The sequence below is a fragment of the Tupaia chinensis genome, unplaced genomic scaffold, assembly GCF_000334495.1.
Source record: "Tupaia chinensis unplaced genomic scaffold, TupChi_1.0 Scaffold138910_1, whole genome shotgun sequence".
NCBI lineage: Eukaryota > Metazoa > Chordata > Mammalia > Scandentia > Tupaiidae > Tupaia > Tupaia belangeri.
In genome coordinates, this window is record NW_006198801.1 from 1334347 (window position 1) to 1354391 (window position 20045).

The following is a 20045-nucleotide window of genomic DNA, read 5'->3' on the forward strand; positions in this document are numbered from 1 at the left end:
GATCCCTGCTTGTGGGAGGAATCTTATCCAGCCAGTGCAAGAATGAATTGGGCATGTGCAGGAAAAGTAGGTCTGGGATATAAAGCCAGGATCTGATTTGGGAGACTTACAAACCACAGTGTAGAACCTAGACTTTGTCCTGTAGGTGATGGGTGTCTTTGGAGATGAGGATGTAAAACAGATCTTGAAGATGATTGAGCCCGAAGTGTTCACTGAAGAAGAAGAGGAAGACGAGGAGGAAGAGGAAGAGGGGGAAGAGGAAGATGAGGAGGAGAAGGAAGAGGATGAGGAGGAAGAGGCACAGGAGAAGGAAGATGAGGAAAAAGAGGAAGAGGAGGCAGCAGAAGGAGACAAAGAAGAAGGCTTGGAGGAGGGGCTGCTCCAGATGAAGTTGCCAGAGTCTGTGAAGTTACAGGTGGGTTGGTTCTTCCTGTTTCCTAGCCTCCATCCATCTGGTGGGGCATGCGTCTAGACTTTGTCCTGTGGCAGTTAGGAACTGTGGAAATGCATAAAACAGTGGAGGTGAGGCTGACTTTCTGGTTTCCCTGTGCGATGAGACTCTGGAGGAACCTGGCTTAAGTATCTAAGCAGAAGACATAGTTGACTGGACTAAGGTAGACCATAGGGAGGAGAAATCCAAGGAAGTCCTGACGGTCTCACCACTATTCCTCCTACTGCACTCCTCTCTGCCCACAGATGTGCCATCTGCTGGAGTACTTCTGTGACCAGGAACTGCAGCACCGTGTGGAGTCCCTGGCAGCCTTTGCAGAGCGCTATGTGGATAAGCTCCAGGGCAACCAGCGGGGCCGCTATGGCCTCCTCATGAAAGCCTTCACCATGTCCGCAGCTGAGACTGCAAGACGCACCCGCGAGTTCCGCTCCCCACCCCAGGAGCAGGTCTGCTGACCCCTGATTCCTACTGGTCTTATCATCTAAACTTCAATATCAGTTTTTCCTCTAACTCTTACCACCATGATCCTCAATCTCTATACCCATGCTTGCCCCCTGACCTTACTGATATATTTACCTCTTACTCTCATACTTCTCTGTGAACCAGCCTGACTTCTGAGTCACCTCAGATTGACCCGACCCCTTTCAAACCTCTAGCCCTAGTCTCCCAGGTATTCTTCTTTAACTCACACTTTGACTCATAACCTTTGACAGGGCCTTAAAATGGGATCTTTGATCCTTGATCTCAGAGTTCCTGCTCTGGGGTCTCATACCTTTGACCTTCTCCTAGATCAACATGCTATTGCACTTCAAAGATGGTACAGATGAGGAAGATTGCCCTCTCCCTGAAGAGATTCGACAGGATTTGCTTGACTTTCACCAAGACCTGCTAGCACACTGTGGTAAGGAGAGGGAATCAGAGATGCCTGTTCCCCACACTTTCTCTTGAGACCTCTCCTAAAGTTTATCTAAGATTTCGTAATATTAAGATCTATAGTATTGGATTTACATAACTGTTGGTTGAATTAATGAATGAAAGAATTAGTGAACAGATAGATGATGAATGGGAGGATATGTTTATTTGAGTGGATGGATATATGAATGGATGACTAAAGGGAGGTAAATGAATGGGTATGTGAATTAATGAATAGAAGAAGGTATGAATGAAGAAATGGGTGATATGATGGCTGCCTGGCTAGCTGGAGAGCAGGATGGATAGATGAAGAGAAGGATGATGAATGGATAATTGAAGGTTGGTAGACAGATGACTACCTAACTGGCTGGCTGGAGGAATGGATGGATGGCCTTCATTTTTTAAAAAAGAATTATTTATTTAATCTTATTTATTATTGTTTTAATTTTGCTATAAGGTACATGTGTTCACCAGAGAGAGACAAAGAGAGAGTGAAAGTGAGAAAGCTAGAAAACAAGCTGCCAGGGGGACTTAAACCATTGTTAGCCATGTGGGAGTCCAACACCTTAACCACCATGCCACCTGCTGGCCCCAATCTCCATTATTCCTCATGGGAAGTCAGTTGATAATCTCTCTGAGAGTCCCGTGTATCTCCTGAGTCATTTTTCTCTTACTGTCAAGATTTTCTCTTTCTTGGGAACCAGCAGTTAGCGTAATGGCTATGTCGCTGGACTCCCACGTAGTCGACCGCGGTTCGCGTCCTGGATCTGGTGGCTTAAAACCCATGGCGGGCGCGTGTGCATGTGTGCCCAAGATCCCGAGAGGAGAATGGAGGAGAAGGGATTGCGGCGTGGCCATCCCCTCTGGGGGGTGATTTCTCGCTTTCTGTCTCTCTGTCTCTCTGTCTTTCTGGTGAGTGCACGCGCCCTATAGTGAAAAACCTCTCAAAAAAAAAAAAAAAAAGATTTTCTGTTTCTTTGCCTCTCAACAGATGAGTATGATGTGCCTAGATGAGAAGCTCTTTGAATTTATTTATTTGGGGTTTGTTGAGTTTCTTGGATGTATAGATTAATATTTTTCATCGTAATTGGAAAGTTTTGGGCAATTACATATTTCTTTAAATATTTTTCTGTCCTTTTCTCTCCTCTCTTTCTGGGACTCTCATTATGCATATATTGAAATGGCGCCCCACAGGTCTCTGAGACTCTTTTATTTTAATTCATTTAAATAATTTTTATGTTTGTCAGACTAGATAAGCTATATGTCCTACCTTTAGGTTCACTGATTCTTTCTCCTACCAGCTTAGGTATGCTGTTGACTTAAGTATGCTGTTATTCAAGAGTGTTCTGGTGACTTTTTATTTCAACTAGTTTACTTTTCTTTTTTTTTGAGAAAGAATTATTTCATTTTAATTTTACTTATTATTTTAATTTGACCTGAGAGAGACAGAGAGAGAGAGAAAGCAAGAATGCAATCCACCAGGTCCAAGACTTGGACCACAGTTGGCCATGTGGGAGTTCAGTGCCTTAACCACCATGCCACCTGCTGGCCCCTGCTAGCATACTTTTCAATTCCATTATGTTTCTTTTTATCTACCTCTTTAATATTCTCCGTTGAGTGACTCACTGTCACTATACTTCACTTTAATTCTTCAGGCATGATTTCCTTTAGATCTTTGAACATATTTGAAATCGCTTATTTAAAAGTCAAATGATCAGGGGCCAGATGGTGGTATAGCAGTAAAGCATGATGTTCTATGAAGCTGACCCACATGTGAAGGCTCCAGACTTGCTTCTGGAGACCTTCCTGAGTACAAGGCTACATGCTTGCCCATAACCCAGGGCAGGTTGGAGCTGCGGGTGGTGAGATCAGAGCATCAAGACTGTGGGGGATGCTGTCTTTCTGTCTCGCTCCTTGTTTCTCACTCATAGATGAAATAAATAAAGGAATTTTATTTAAAAAAAAATAAAGTCAAATATTTAATAAGATGAAAGATGAACACATAAAGAAATAAACAACAAACTCTATGAATGCATGCATGAATGAGAAGTGAATGAGCAAACAGAGGAATTAATGAAGAAGTAAATGACTGAGCACACGAATAAGCTAAGACATAAATAACATTCTCTCCTTGGCCACTTCCAGGAATTCAGCTGGATGGGGAGGAGGAGGAACCTGAAGAAGAGACCACCCTGGGCAGCCGCCTAATGAGCCTTTTGGAGAAAGTGAAACTGGTAAAGAAGGAGGAGGAGAAACCTGAAGAGGAGCCTCCGGCTGAAGAGAGCAAACCCCGTGAGGACTGGGGCCACTGGGCAGAGGGAAGGGATGGGAAAGGTAGCCCTGTGCTTGGAGAGCCTCGGTCTTTGGAACAAGCCAGGAGGAAGAACGAAAGGAAGGGATTGATAGACAGGAATGAGAAAGGAAGAATGGAAGGCTGGGCAAGAGAAGAGGCCTGTTGGAGGTGTGGCCCAAATGTGGCGACTGCAAATCATGGGTGCTGGACCTGTGTGGCGTACAGCCTGCCACAGCAGAGATGTACATCCAGTCTCGGGATCGTGGCAACTCCTGTACCACTGTGGCTTCTGTGTCCTTGCAGCTTTTCCTGGTTCTTCTTTTCTCTTATGGTGAGATAATGATCATGTTCAGGGATTAACCAGGTCAGAAAAGCAGTTGTGAAAAATGGTGGACCAGGAACCAGCAGTTAGCGTAATGGCTGTGTCGCTGGACTCCCACGTAGTCAACCGTGGTTCGTGTCCTGGACCCGGTGGCTTAAAACTCACGCTGGGTGCGTATGCGTGCATGCCCAAGATCCCAAGAGGAGAATGGAGGAGAAGGAATTGCGGCGTGACCGTCCCCTCTGGGTGGCGATTTCTCGCTTTCTATCTCTATGTCTCTCTCTGTCTGTCTGGAGAGCGCACGTGCCCTATAGCAAAAACCTCTCCAAAAAAAAAAAAAATGATGGGCCAGGGAACTGCATGTTGAATGGTGGACCAGGGAACAGCAGTTGGTATAATGGCTATGTTGCTGGACTTCCATGTAGTCGACTGCAGTTCCAGTACTGGACCCCATGGCTTAAACTCACACTGGGTGCATGTGCATGCATGCCCAAGATCCCAAGAGGAGAATGGAGGAGAAAGAATTGTGTGACCATCCCCCCTGGGGGGTGATTTCTCATTTTCTGTCTCTCTGTCTTTCTGGCGAGTGTATGCGCCCTGTAGCAAAAACCTCTCAAAAAAAAAAAAAAAAAAAAAAAGAAAAAGAAAAAGAAAAGAAGAAGAAAAAGGAAAATTGTGGACTAATATGGTGTTATGTAAACTATGTATTATTCACATGTAACAAGGGCAGAACCCCTGACATTGGTGCAGGTTTTATCCTACAACAGTCAAGAACCTTTTGCTGGGCTGGCAGGTGGTATGGTAGTTAAGGGCGCTGGACTCCCACATGGTCGACTGTGGTTCAAGTCCCGGACCTAGAGTCTGGCTTTCTCACTTTCTTTCTTTCCCCTTTTCTCTCTCTCTCGCGGTTGAGAGAGAGAAAGAAAGAAAAATTCTTTAAGAAAAAAAAAGAACCTTTTGTTGGGTCAACTCTGGATCAAGCACTGTTAGGGAGGCTGGAGACTACAGTAGGGGGAGTAGTCAAAGTTCCTGCTCTTGAGGAGTTTAGAATTTTACCACAAGTACAAAGATAGCTATATCATTTCCAAGTGATCATCGATGCTAAGAAGAAAAATAAAACTGAGGGGGAGGGACGGAAATGGAGGAGTTGGAGTACGGGAGCAGTGTGCGGAGATCTGGGAAAGGATGACTTGTAGGAAGGGAAGAGCCAGCGAAGGCCCCTGAGGCCAGGACGTACTTGGAGTGTGTTTACAGGCCACTGCAGCTGTAGCGGAGTGAGCACAGGAGCAAGTGGTGGGAGATGAGGGGAGGGAAGTGACAGGACCAGTCACGTCGGGCTGCCGAGAGGAAAGCAGGATTCGCGTGTCCAAGGCCAGGAATCAACGGCATTGTTGAATGCCAGCACATGGCCTTAACAATGCCCTTAACTACCACGCCACCTGCCAGCCCCAACAAAAGGTTCTTGACTGTTGCAGGATAAAACCTGCACCGATGTCAGGGGCTCTGTCCTTGTTAGATGTGAATAATACATAGTTTACATAACACCATATTAGTCCACAATTTTTCTCTTTTTTTTTGGAGAGGTTTTTGCTATAGGGCACGTGTGCTCGCCAGACAGACAGAGACAGAGAGACAGAAAGTGAGAAATCCCCCCCCAGGGGGGGATGGTCACACTGCAGTCCCTTCTCCTCCATTCTCCTCTCGGGATCTTGGCATGCACGCACACGCGCCCGGTGTGAGTTTTAAGCTACTGGGTCCAGGACGCGAACTACGGTCGGCTACATGGGAGTCCAGTGACATAGCCATTACGATAACTGCTGGTCCCCCAGTCCACCATTTTTCTTAACCCTGTGATGCAAGAGATGCTTTTCTTCTCTCCCAGAAATTCAGGGAAGGAAGAGGGTTCAGAGAGATGGAGGGTTAGGAGAGTTGTTTTGACATCATTTTCAAATGATACCAAAGTCCTCGCAGCTTTTTTGTGTTGTTTTTCTCTCTCTCTCTCTCTCTTTTTTTTTTTTTAGAGGTTTTTGCTATAGGGTGCATGAGCTCGCCAGAGAGACAGAGAGACAGAGAGATAGAAAGCGAGAAATCACCCCCCAGGGGGGATGGCCATGCTGCAATCCCTTCTCCATTCTTCTCTCGGGATCTTGGGCACGCATGCACCCACGCCCACTGTGAGTTTAAGCCACCAGATCCGGGACTTGAACCATGGTCGACTACATGGGAGTCCAGCGGCATAGCCATTACACCAACTGCTGGTCCTTTTGTTTCTCTTTTTTGAGAATCAGCAGTACTTTTACAGAACAAATGTTTTCCAAAGTACATGTTAAAATTCTTCTGATGGTGCTCTGATATTTTGTGCTTACACAGTTTTCCTCCTGAAACTTGGAGGGGGGGCCCTTATGGTCTGGGAGACTTTGGGACAATAGAAAATATGCTAGGGAAGGTGGAAGCATTTAGTAAGTGAGAAGCCTTCCGGAAAGAGGGGCCCTTTCCTCGTTCTGGCTCAAGGCCTCGTGTGTTAGTCTGCCCTGGCACAACGTTCTGACCTGTGTGTCCCCTTCCCAGAGTCCCTGCAGGAGCTGGTATCCCACACGGTGGTGCGCTGGGCCCAGGAGGACTTCGTGCAGAGCCCCGAGCTGGTCCGCGCCATGTTCAGCCTCCTGCACCGGCAGTACGACGGACTCGGTGAGCTGCTGCGGGCGCTGCCACGGGCGTACACCATCTCACCATCCTCCGTGGACGACACCATGAGCCTGCTCGAGTGCCTCGGCCAGATCCGCTCGCTGCTCATCGTGCAGATGGGCCCCCAGGAGGAGAACCTCATGATCCAGAGCATTGGGTGAGGTGCCAGCCCTCCCCTCCCCCACCCCACCCGCAGGAAGGTTGGGGAGCCTTCCTGACTCTAACCAGTCCCCCTGGGTAAGGTCCAATGTCGTCCCCTTCTCCTAACTCCCGGCCATCCTCAGGGTGATGCGCTGCTTTATCCAGCGGCCAGCCCAACCTCCTGGGTAATGTCCCCTCCCTTTACCCCTCCACCCATCGCCAAACAACAGCTCCTACTCACTGTATGACTCTTAGCAAGAGGTTTCCCTTTTCTGAGCTTCAGTTCTGTTATCTACAAAATAGGGAAGAGCCTGTTCTGTAGAACTGAGGTGTGGCTTCAGTGAACTCGTGCAAATGGTAGTAGTAGGAGCCTGATGGGTGCAGTGGTGAGACACCACTGTTCTCTGCCCGGCCGACCCACATGGGGGTCCGGGTTCACGCCTAGAATCGTCCCTGAACATGCTGAATATGTGCGCACCCATGATCTGGGGCTGGCTGATGTTGGGGGTGGTTCAAGGTGTGGGGACCCTGTTGGAAATATGGTCAGTCTTTCTCACTCTCTGTCTCTCTAACTCATAGAAGAAAGGGAAAAACTGAAAAAAAAAAAAAAAGAGTATTCACTGTTATGGTAGTACTGGATATTTAGTGTCAAATATGTTTCCTTCACTCAGCAAGCATATTTTTTATATACATATATTTATTTATTTAATTTTATTTATTCATTTATTTTAATTTGACCAAAGAGAGAGAGAGAAGGAGACGCTGGGGTGGGGGGAGTGAGAAAGCAAGCCACCAGCTGGGGGGGGGGGAGTGAGAAAGCAAGCCACCAGGTCCAGGACTCGAACCGTGGTTGGCCATGTGGGAGTGTCCAGCGCCTTAACCACCATGCCACCTGCTGGTCCCAATCAGCAAGCATTTTTTATGCACCTGTTATGTGCCAGGCCCTTTCTAGGTACTTGTGGGTACAGTGGGCAACACGACAAAGATCTCCAACCTAAGGGCACTCCCCTCAGATCCATGCCTCAATTTCTTATCTGTGAAATTGGCCTCATTGTGTTCCCGCCTCCCAGAGCGGGTGTAAGGATCGGGTGAATTCAGATCCGTAGAAGGGGGTGGTGCCAGGCTCAGAGGAAGCAGTCAGTCCATGCTAACCTACGATAATGGCGATGGCAGACCGGTGATGGCTCTCCCTGGACCTTGGCCCCACCCCGCTCCTGGTGACTCTGTGTGCTCTGCCCCTCGCCAGGAATATCATGAACAACAAAGTCTTCTACCAACACCCGAACCTGATGAGGGCGCTGGGCATGCACGAGACCGTCATGGAGGTCATGGTGAACGTGCTCGGGGGTGGGGAATCCAAGGTAAGAGGTCTGAGGGGGCCCTGGGCTCTGCGGTGGGCAGCAGATGGCAGGCCTCCCACTGACCACGGCTCACCGTCCTCGCTCTAGGAGATCCGCTTCCCCAAGATGGTGACAAGCTGCTGCCGCTTCCTCTGCTACTTCTGCCGCATCAGCCGGCAGAACCAGCGCTCCATGTTTGACCACCTGAGCTACCTGCTGGAGAACAGCGGCATCGGACTGGGTGAGAATCCCTGAGCCCACTCCTGGCAGCCCGTCTAGACCTTTCCCACCCTGACAGGTCATACACTCATTCAACAAACACTTTTAAAAAAAGAATTATTTAGTTTTATTTATTTATTATTATTTTTAAAATAATTATTTTATTTAAATTTATTTATTTATTTTAACTTGACCAGTGAGGGACAGTGAGAGCGAGAGCAAGAGAGAGAAAGTGGGAAAGCAAGCTACTGAGTTCAGGACTCGAACTACATGATCATGTGGGAGTCCAGTGCTCTTAACCACAATGCCACTCGCTGGCTCCCTATTTACTTATTTATTTATATTATTATTATTATTATTATTATTATTATTATTATTTTAATTCACTGGGAAGAGAGAGAGGAAAAGTGAGAAACCAAGCCACGAGGTCCGGCACTTGAACCACAGTCGGCCATGTGGTCCAGTGCCTTAGTCACTGCATCACCTACTGGCCCCCAAACACGTTTACCATACACTGGCTCTGGCCCTGCCATGAGTAGTGCTGGAGATACAATAGTGACCCAGACAGCCCTTCCTGGCCCTTACCAGTCAGAGTACAGTAGAAAGGGCAGACCTGGGACCAGCAGTTAGCGCAATGGCTATGTCACTGGACTCCCACGTACTCGACCGCAGTTCGAGTCCCGGACCTGGCGGCTTAAACTCACGCTGGGCATGCGTGTGTGTGTGCCCAAGATCCTGAGAGGAGAATGGAGAAGAAGGGATTGTGGCGCGGCCATCCCCCCTGGGGAGGTGATTTTTTGCTTTCTGTCTCTGTCTCTGTCTTTCTGGCGAGCGTACACACCCTACAGCAAAAACCTCTCCAAAAAAAAAAGAAAGAAAGGGCGGGGTAGACCCATCCCAGTCAGTGACAGCTCAGAGTGGTATGGACTAGGATGGGGAAACACAGACCAGAGAAGGTACCTGCCCCAGGCTGAAAATGGGGCAGTCAGGGAGGGCTTATTGGGGAGGTGAGACAGACAGGAGTGAGACAGGTAGCACAGACCTTCAAAGGACATTCTTCGGCTGGACCTGGGGCCTAGTGGTTAAGGGAGCTGGATCCCACACAGCCAATTGGACAATTAAAAGTCCCAGCAGCTTTGGAGACCAGCAGTTAGCGTAATGGCTATGTTGCTGGACTCCCATGTAGTCGACCGCGGTTTGAGTCCTGGACCTGGTGGCTTAAACTCGTGCTGGGTACATGTGCGTGTGTGTCCAAGATCCCAAAAGGAGAATGGAGGAGAAGAGATTGTGGCATGGCCATCCCCCCGGGGGGTGATTTCTCGCTTTCTGTCTCTCTGTCTCTTTCTGGCGAGCACATGTGCCCTATAGAAAAACCTCTCCAACAACAACAAAAAAGTCCCAGCAGCTTGAAAAACATACCAGGCACATGTGTATGGATGCCCCAAATCCCAATAGGATGGAGAAATGGAAGAGTAGGGATTGTGGCGTGACCACAGTTCACCGGAAGGTGTTTTCTTTCTCGTTCTGTCCCTCTCTGGTGGGCGCGTAACTATTCTGGTAATTAAAAAAAAAAAAGAAAAAAAAGACCAGCCTGTGGCATGGTGCTTAGGGTGACTCAGTCTCACATGGCCAGTCATGGAGTACGAGTTCCGGACCCAGCGGCTTGAGAAACACACCTCGCATGTGTGCATGCATGCCAAAATCCTGAGGGGAGAATGGAGAAGGGATTGCAGCATGGCCGTCCCTGACAGGGGGCTTTTTCACCACCTCCCGCCCCCACAGGCATGCAGGGCTCCACGCCCCTGGACGTGGCAGCTGCCTCCGTCATCGACAACAATGAGCTGGCCTTGGCATTGCAGGAGCAAGACCTGGAAAAGGTGCGGCAGGGGGGGGTTGGGCCCCTGGCCTGAGGAGGAAGGCTGTTCCCTCCCTGGCTGGCTGGGGCACTTGTCGCTTCTGGACCCATTCTGGGGGTGACTCTGGAATCAGAGGGGAATCATTTGCAGGGAGAAAGCAGCGCCCAGCTGGTCATTTCCCGGGGCACTCCGTGGCTGGGTGCAGAGCCGTGTTCTGTGCCTCCCCAGTGGGGCCCTGGCTCGTTTCTTGGCCCTCTCTGCCTCTGTTTCTGCGTGTGGTGGTGAAGCACACGGGCTCCACAGCTCCACGACTCAGGTTCTCCCTGCTCCTTTGGTGTGTGACCTGCAACAAGTGACTTGGAGTCTCCAGACCTCGGTCACCTCTTCTGCACAATGCATAGAAACCGCTTCATAGAGATGTTCTGAGGAGTAAATAAGTTAATCCATGAAAGCACTTAGGAGACCATAAGCACTCACTAACAGCCGCTAGTATATCATTTTTCACTTAACGAGTGTTTATTGTGCACCCCCTAGCTGAAGGGTGTGCAAACAGTTCATGGAAAAGGCACATGATGAAAAAACTATGCGTAGGGGACCAGCAGTTAGCGTAATGGCTATGTCGCTGGATTCCCATGTAGTCAACCGCGGTTTGCGTCCCGGACCTGGTGGCTTAAAACTCATGCCGGGCGCGTGTGCGTGTGTGCCCAAGATCCCAAGAGGAGAATGGAGGAGAAGGGATTGCGGCATGGCAATCCCCACCCCCGGGGGGGTGATTTCTCGCTTTCTGTCTCTCTGTCTCTCTCTGTCTGCCTGGCAAGCACACGCGCCCTATAGCAAAACCAAAACCAAAACCAAAAAAAAACCCCTCCCCCCCAAAAAAAACTATGCGTAGATTTCAAATTTTTTTTGCCCCAGAATAACTTCACGCTTTAATTCAATTTTTCTCCCACAAACTTTCTGAAGTCCCCTCGTTATGTCGGGACCAGTCCAAGGCAATAGGAGTGTGGCAACCAGAGGTCCCTGTCCTCGTGAATGAAGTTCTCGTTCTACTGGGGAGGATGGATAACAAACAAGATAGATAAAGCATTAGCTTGTGACAAGTGTGAAGGAGGGGAAAAAGAGGAGAGAAACTCCAAGGGCGGTGGGGTGATGGGCGGGTCGTGTGGAATCTTGGAGGGCACGGCAGAGACCTGGCTTTTGCCCTGAGTAGGATGGAGTCAGGAGGTCCTGTGCAGAGGAATGACGTGACCTGACTGAGGTGCCTACTAGGTCTCTCTGGCCTATTGAGGATAGACTAAGGGAACGGCATTAGGACTGGAGCAGGGAGCCCAGGGAGGAGGCTGCTCGATGGTCCAGGTGGGAGAATAGGATGGATGGGACCAGAGATGGATCAGACAGAGATGAATCTCTGGGATGGGCAGAGACCTGAGCCTTGGGGAGGAGGTGGTGTGGATCTGGCCTCTGGCTGAGCCCGCTCTGATCACTTCCTAGGTTGTGTCCTACTTGGCAGGCTGCGGCCTCCAAAGCTGCCCCATGCTGCTGGCCAAAGGGTACCCAGACATTGGCTGGAACCCCTGTGGCGGTGAGCGCTACCTGGACTTCCTGCGCTTCGCTGTCTTTGTCAACGGTGAGGCGGGGGAGAGGGGCAGTGCAGGAGGCGGGGGGTCACTGGCCAAAGCCTCCTTGAGGTGATAGTTCACACCCTGGGCAAGGGGTGGGGGGAATCAGGGCCTGGCGTACCCCTTGAGAGGTGTTGAGTGGGTCCCTGGGTGGTGCCTCATGAGATCTCCTGACCCTGCCCGGTGGCCAGGCGAGAGTGTGGAGGAGAATGCCAACGTGGTGGTGCGCCTACTCATCCGTAAGCCCGAGTGCTTCGGGCCTGCCCTTCGGGGTGAGGGGGGCTCCGGGCTGCTGGCTGCCATTGAAGAGGCCATCCGCATCTCTGAGGACCCAGCGCGGGACGGCCCAGGTGTCCGCAGGGATCGGCGGCGTGAGCAGTGAGTCTCCCTGCCCACTCCTTTTTTTTTTTGAAGAATTATTTTATTTAACTTTATTTATTCATTTTAAAAATAGTCAGAGAGGGACAGAGTGAGAGAGAGAGGGAGGGAAAGTGAGAAGTGAAGCCACCAGGTCTGGGACTCGAACCATGGTTGGCCATGTGGGAGTCCAGCGCCCCAACCACCACACCACCTGCCAGCCCCTCAGCCCACTCCTTGATAGGACAGCCCAGCCTCCCAACCCCCTTGCTGCCTCCCCACACCACCCACCTTTCCCTCCAGCTTCGGTGAGGAGCCCCCGGAAGAAAACCGGGTACACCTGGGACATGCCATCATGTCTTTCTACGCCGCCCTGATTGACCTGCTGGGACGCTGTGCACCAGAGATGCATGTGAGACCTGGAAGGCCAGCGTGGAGTGGACTGGGGTGGGGTGGGGCTTGGGTGGCCAACCTCGAACCTCACTCAGCTCCATGTTGAGGTCTCGCTATGTGGTAGTCCTGGGCTAGGCAGTGCTGGGGACATGGCAGTGACTAACACAGCCCAAGGGCCTGCAGGAGAAGGGAGACAGAGACAGCTGGAGGGGTCAGGGCTGGGGTGGAATGGCATAGACAGAGGGGTCCAGGCTAGATGGGGGTTGGGCTCATGTAGAAGGATGGGGGCTGGATGGGGGGGCACAGTCAGAGGGAGTCAGGGCTGGACTGGGGGGCACAGGCAGAGTGATCAGGGTTGGATGGGGGCATAGGTAGGGGAGTAGGTACTGAACGGGGAGGCACAGGCAGAGGATTTGGGGCAGGATGGGGCAGTGTATGCAGAGGGTTGGGCCTGAAATTCTAGAGCTAGCCTTTGGAGGAGGCTGGCCCCAGCTGCCAGTGTTCCAGGACGGTATGGAATGGAAAGATAATCAAATAGGACTCAGGGTGCTCAGTGACATGTCCAACCCCCACCCCAGTTAATCCAAGCTGGCAAGGGTGAGGCCCTGCGGATCCGTGCCATCCTACGCTCCCTCGTGCCGCTGGATGACCTCGTGGGCATCATCAGCCTGCCGCTGCAGATCCCTACCCTGGGCAAAGGTACTCATGACAGAAGGAGGTGGGCGAAGGAGCCCATGGGCCCACAGGGCATCCCTGACCCCTGCCCTCTTTGCCTGTAGACGGGGCTCTGGTACAGCCGAAGATGTCAGCATCCTTTGTGCCGGACCACAAGGCATCCATGGTGCTCTTCCTGGACCGTGTGTACGGCATTGAGAACCAGGACTTCTTACTGCACGTGCTGGATGTGGGCTTCCTGCCCGACATGAGGGCAGCTGCCTCACTGGACACGGTGAGCAGCCCACGCCAGCAGGACCACCCTCCCCGCCTCCAGGGAGGAGCGCGAGATGGGTCGTGGGATCACAGCAGCAGCATTTTTGTTGGCCTCGGGATTGGGTACAGATCATAGCCCTCCCACTACCATCGAGATTGAAAACAGAAACCAAGAACAAGTCTGAGTTCTGGGGGAAGGTGTATAGGAGTGAGAACTCTCAGTGGTTTGGCACCGGACACCTAAAGACGTGTGCACAGACAACCATCGTAGTAGCAGAAGAGGACAAGCTGAAGAAGTTGAGGACTGGGACCAGCAGTTAGCATAATGGCTATGTCACTGGACTCCCACGTAGTCAACCGCAGTTCAAGTCCCAGACTCGGTGGCTAAAACTCATGCCGGGCGCATGTGCGTGCGTGCCCAAGATCCTCAGAGGAGAACGGAGGAGAAGGGATTGCGGCGTGGCCATCCTCCCTGGGGGTGATTTCTCGCTTTCTGTCTCTCTGTCTCTCTGATGAGCGCATATACACCCTGTAGCAGAGACCTCTCAAAAAAAAAAAGTTGAGGACTAAGAGCTGACCACTGGTTTAGCAAAACGTAACCCCCACAAGCAGTTTCAGCAAGGTGTTGGGGCAAAAGCCTTCCTGGAGAGAGTTTAAAAGAACCTTAGAGGTGAGATATTGGAGACAGCGAGGAGTGACTGATTCTTCACTCGAGTTGCTGGTGGGGGTACAGATGATTGCTGGAGGGGTGAGCTTGGTGCAAAGAAGGCTCTTCTTAAATTGGGAGAAACACTGCTTGAAATTAGCCAGGAAACGGAATGTTGGGATTTGAATCTGTAACCCCAGTTTAGAGCAAATCTGAGGTGCCGGGGGAACAAGTTAACTGATGCCACAAGAAAGTGACCAGCCTGAGTCTCCTAGACAAATGACCCAGTTTCTCCAGAAAAAAATAAATAGCACTGAAAAAGAGAGGAAAGGGACAGTTACAAATGGAAAAAACAGACCTTTCAGCCAAATGCAGTACGTGGATTTCCCAGGGACCCTTATCCAAATAATCCCAGCTACATGTGAACAGTTTTTGAGATAACTGGAGAAAGTTAATCATGAATATAAAGAGGACCTTAATTCTATTAAGCATGATAATGGTAGCCTGGACCGCTAAACAGAAGTCTGGGGGACTTCAAACAGTGTGTGGAAAAATGCAAGGAAGGTATGAGTTTATTTTGGTGCAAAAAATTTTGGAAATTTATGCATAGCTTTTTCTTTTTCTTTTTTTTGGAAAGGTTTTTGCTATAGGGCACATGCGCTCGTCAGAAAGACAGAGAGAGACAGACAGAAAGCGAGAAATCACCCCCCAGGGGGGAGGGCCACGCCGCAATCCCTTCTCATTCTCCTCTCGGGATCTTGGGCACGCACGCCCACCCACCTGGCGTGAATTTAAGCCGCCAGGTCCGGGACTCAAACCGCGGTTGATTGCATGGGAGTCCAGTGACATAGCCATTACGTTAACTGCTGGCCCCTGCATAGCTTTTTCTTAATGTGCATTTTTCCATGAGCATTTTAAAGGCCTATGTGTCTGCATGGAGATACATATTTATGTACCTGTAGGTAAAATGGTATGTGGCTGAGGCTTGCATGAAAATATCACAGACAAAAGGTGAAGGTTAGAGGGAAAACAAACATTCAGAGGTCAGTAGTTATTTGCAGGACAGCCGTATCTAGGTAAAGGGGTTCATTGATTAGTTCATGAACTTTTATATATGTTTAAAATTTTGCATAATCCAAAGTATAAGGGGCAGGGAGGAGCAGGTCTGGGAGAATGCTAAGAAGCCTGGTCCCTTTTCCCCAAGTTGTCCAGGGCAGGTGCCAGAGCAGTCCCTAAGGGTGGAGAGCGGGCCTGATGTCCCCACCCTATGCTCCAGGCCACTTTCAGCACCACGGAGATGGCGCTGGCACTGACTACCTGTGCCTGGCGGTGCTGCCGCTCATCACAAAGTGTGCACCACTCTTTGCGGGAACTGAGCACCGCGCCATCATGGTGGACTCCATGCTTCACACCGTGTACCGCCTGTCCCGTGGCCGCTCGCTCACCAAGGCGCAGCGTGACGTCATCGAGGACTGCCTCATGGCTCTCTGCAGGTGGGGTGGGAGTGGGATGTGAGTGGGGCCACGGGGTGGGGCGGACCTCTAGAAAGAAGTCCCACCGCTCTCTGTGCACAACCCTGGCAGGTATATCCGCCCATCGATGCTGCAGCACCTGCTGCGGCGCCTGGTGTTTGATGTGCCCATCCTTAACGAGTTCGCCAAGATGCCACTCAAGGTGAGCGCAAGCCCTCTTTACCATTTGCTTGCTCTGCCCCTGGCTTGCTCTGTCCTTGAACTAGGGGGATCATTGATATCATTGATAACTGCCCAGTCCAGGCAGCGTCCCCATAGATACCTCTTAGCCTCCTCATTTGCATGCTAGGATTCCCAAGACATTTTGCTCTGCGTCATTGGTACCACTAACATTCTCTAATTAGCATTTAATTTGCCCAACAGTGAGCCAACCCCTGCTTTATTTAGCATGTATTCATATGGGACACACTACTTTCCCTAATTAGCATGTTTACTCGCACGCCTAGACTGCCACTATTCAAATGAGTGCATTTATTTGAATAAACAGTACTACATCTATTCCGAATATTTGCACACTATCTCTCTTGGTTTTTCATTTGCATGCTAATTTGCATAAGGAGATACCCCCACACACACGCTGAGATATCTTGAGTATTTTGCATAATACATCTAAATCAGCCCTTATTTCAAGTTTGCATATTGAATGGTGGAGGCCCTCTTCCCAATTACCATATATTTGCATGGAGTGCTGCCTCTATTTGACATGTTAATTTGCATATGCATAGGTTGCCCCATTTATTTGCCCATATGTAGATTACCCTACCCTACCCATTGATTAATATTAACATGCTAGGGGCTGGCAGATGAAGTGGTGGTTAAGGTGCTGGACTCCTACATTACCAATTGTGGTTTGAATCTCAGACCTGGAGGCTTGCTTTCTCACTTTCCCTTTCTCTCTCTCTCTGGCCGAATTAAAAAATAATAATAAATAAAATGAAATAAATAAATCTTTTTTTAAAATTAACATGCTTATTTGTACAAAGCAACACCCACAAATCCAGCTCTAATTTATTGCCCATCTTAATTCTAAATTAGATTGTTAAATTTGCATAAATTAAATACACTGTCCAGGACCACGTCTAATAAACACACCATTCTGTCCTTATTTGCATATAATTTGCATACCCCACCTACTTTATACTTTTTTAAGAGGTTTTTTGCTATAGGGCGCATGTGCTCACCAGAAAGATAGAGACAGAGATGGCCACACCACAATCTCTTCTCCTTCATTCTCCTCTCTGTATCTTGGGCATGCACACACACACACACGCCCAGCATGAGTTTAAGACACTGAGTCTGGGACTAGAACCATGGTCAACTACATAGGAGTCCAGCGACATAGCCATTACTGCAACTGCTGGTCCCGACCTACTTTATAATTTAGAAATGCTGGCACCCTCTAGCCTCCATGGGCCTTCATTTACCTGCCATTTGCTTATTCCTCCCCTGTTTTGGTCTCACCCAGCTCCTCACCAACCACTATGAGCGCTGTTGGAAGTACTACTGCCTCCCCACAGGCTGGGCCAACTTTGGGGTCACCTCGGAGGAAGAGCTGCACCTCACTCGTAAACTCTTCTGGGGCATCTTTGACTCTCTGGCCCATAAGGTCTGGGCATCAGGGAGTCCCCAAAGGGGCCTGTGTAAAGAGTTTGGGGCACAAATTAGTGGGGTTCAGGGAGAGAGACTATTCTGCAGGTTTGGATCCAGGGTTGGGGCTTCAGTTTGGAGACTATGGAAGAGGGGATGGGCCTCTAGTGTGGGGACTTGGAGGGGGTAATAAGTGGGTGATGTGAGGGTCCAGTAGTCTGAGGTCTGAGTTTCAGAGAGCGGGACGTTTCAGGCTTTGGCATTCAGAGAGGATGGCTGATGATGGAGGGTGTGAGTTCGAGGTCCTGGGGCTCCAGGGTTTGAAGCTCAGCCAGGCCTGCAGTGACCTGCTATCCCCACCCACCCCTGGCATCCCCAGAAGTATGACCAGGAGCTGTACCGCATGGCCATGCCCTGTTTATGCGCCATCGCAGGGGCTCTGCCCCCCGACTACGTGGATGCCTCATACTCATCCAAGGCTGAGAAAAAGGCCACAGTGGACGCTGAAGGCAACTTCGATCCCCGGCCTGTGGAGACCCTCAAGTGAGGCCTGGGGACAGGAGGGGGATACAGCTGGGGCACTGGTAAGAGGGGGAGGTTTCAGAGGTAGAGGGTGGCCCAGCCCCTGAATCTGCTGACCCTCTCCCCCGACAGTGTGATCATCCCGGAGAAGCTCGACTCCTTCATTAACAAGTTTGCAGAGTACACGCACGAGAAGTGGGCCTTCGACAAGGTTGGCACCAGGCTCCTCTTTCCCCAGGAGCCACCACCCCAGTGGCCTTCCTAAAGACCCCAACTTTCCCCAGGCTCTGGGTTTCTCGGAGTCCCCAAGTCTTCTGAAGACCTGTAGCTTTCCCTGGGATTCCCTAACTCCTCCAGGGTCCCTCCCCCCATAGCCCCCAGGTGGCTGCCTACCCCCTATCCAGCCTCTGCCTGTCACCTCACCACCTCCAGATCCAGAACAACTGGTCCTATGGAGAGAACATAGATGAGGAGCTGAAGACCCACCCCATGCTGAGGCCCTACAAGACATTTTCTGAGAAGGTGACCAAGTCTTGGGGCCCACTACCGGGGGACCAAATTGAGACTGGTTCAAATCCAAACTGGACCGGTTCCTATCCACATGGTTGGTGATCCCACCACTGTTCTGGCCCCATTCCACCAACTGCCAATCCTCCTTTCCACCCCAGGACAAAGAGATTTACCGCTGGCCCATCAAGGAGTCCTTGAAGGCTATGATTGCCTGGGAATGGACAATTGAGAAGGCCCGGGAGGGTGAAGAGGAAAAGACGGAGAAGAAAAAAACAAGGAAGATATCACAAACGGCCCAGGTGAAGGCAGGGCCCAGGCAGAGGGCAGGGTCCCCAGTGGGTGAGGGTCTAGTGTAAGGGGTGGGGCCGGGAGAGGGTGGGGCCACTCAGGAGGTAGGACTGCTGGAGGAGTGGGGTCATGGAAGGGAGGTGAGGTCTGGTTAGGGAGTGAGGCCAGGAGAGACTTGCAGAAGTCTGAGAGATTAGGAAAATGAAGGGCCTGGGTCTAAAAGATTGCAAAAGGCAGAAGAGAGAAGGGAAGGGAAGTTTAGAGACCAGGCCTTGAGGAGAGGACACAGAGGAAGCTGGTAGACGAAGGGTCTAGGGCCAGGGGAGGGGAGTGGGGGAAGAATGGGCTGGGCCTGGAGCCTAGTAGAGGGGCCGGCCTGGGCTTGCTGCTAACCCATCCAGTCCCCCACCTGCACTATGTCCTCCAAGACCTACGATCCACGAGAAGGCTACAACCCTCAGCCCCCCGACCTTAGTGGCGTCACCCTATCCCGAGAGCTGCAGGTGAGACCCCTCATGCTTTATTTGGAGGTCTTGAGGAGTCTGTTGGCTCTGGGGCATCTTCTGAATCTGACCCTTGACCTAACCCACTTGGATCCACTCCCAGGCCATGGCAGAACAACTGGCAGAAAATTATCACAACACATGGGGGCGGAAGAAGAAACAGGAGCTGGAGGCCAAAGGTGAGTGTGCCTCTTCCCTGCACGGTCCCCCTCCTCCATAGTCCTCTAGTTGTAGGCTCCAGAGTCACCGGGTCCTTGATCACAGTCATGGCGGCACTGTGCGACTCTGAACAATCGCTCTTACCCCACCTCACCCCTTGACACTTTCTCCATCTGTAGATTGAGAATCGCAATGCTTACCCCTGGAGGGCTGTGGTGAGGCCGTGACAAGTGTGAGAAAGCGGTTCCCCTTAGTCTTATGTTCATCTTTATGACTAGAACTTTGGCACGCCCTCAACTCCAAGAACCACTTTAAGGACCACGGCCTGGGTCCTCCACAGCCCCTTGATTTATGGTCTTTGCCTTCCTAGGAGGTGGGACCCACCCTCTGCTGGTCCCCTATGACACTCTCACGGCCAAGGAGAAGGCGCGAGATCGCGAGAAGGCCCAGGAGCTGCTGAAGTTCCTACAGATGAACGGCTATGCGGTCACTAGGCATGCTGGCGGGGAGGCAGGCCAGAGAGTTGTGGGGAACGTGGGAGGAACCTGCAGGGTGGACGGTGCTAGAAGCTAAGCTGCCGAGGGGAGGAGGCAGATAAAAGGGTGTGGCCTTAAGGAGGCAGGGCCAGAGAGGGAAGTTAGACTTAGAGGGTGGGGCTCGGAGGAGGCGGTCACAGGGCCCAGAATAAAGTGGTGTGGCCGTGAGGAGGCGGGGCCAGGGAAGCTAAGGAGGCGGAGCCTGGGGAGGGGGGGGGGGCTTTCTCCAGCCAGTTCCTGAGGC

General features: G+C 50.9%; 1 protein-coding gene across 1 annotated transcript in view; it reads left to right on the plus strand.

Annotated features, from left to right (window-relative positions):
* RYR1 (ryanodine receptor 1) overlaps positions 1-20045 on the plus strand; it is a 180225-nt gene that overhangs the window by 56369 nt on the left and 103811 nt on the right. Inside the window, 21 exon segments of the mRNA XM_027765622.1 lie at positions 3509-3655; positions 6547-6820; positions 8051-8165; positions 8253-8385; positions 10146-10240; positions 11711-11846; positions 12030-12216; positions 12499-12607; positions 13167-13287; positions 13368-13537; positions 15441-15474; positions 15477-15657; positions 15748-15838; positions 17162-17302; positions 17663-17826; positions 17938-18016; positions 18238-18327; positions 18474-18614; positions 19032-19106; positions 19210-19285; positions 19636-19759. Coding sequence (XP_027621423.1) covers positions 3509-3655; positions 6547-6820; positions 8051-8165; positions 8253-8385; positions 10146-10240; positions 11711-11846; positions 12030-12216; positions 12499-12607; positions 13167-13287; positions 13368-13537; positions 15441-15474; positions 15477-15657; positions 15748-15838; positions 17162-17302; positions 17663-17826; positions 17938-18016; positions 18238-18327; positions 18474-18614; positions 19032-19106; positions 19210-19285; positions 19636-19759 — 2683 coding nt within the window.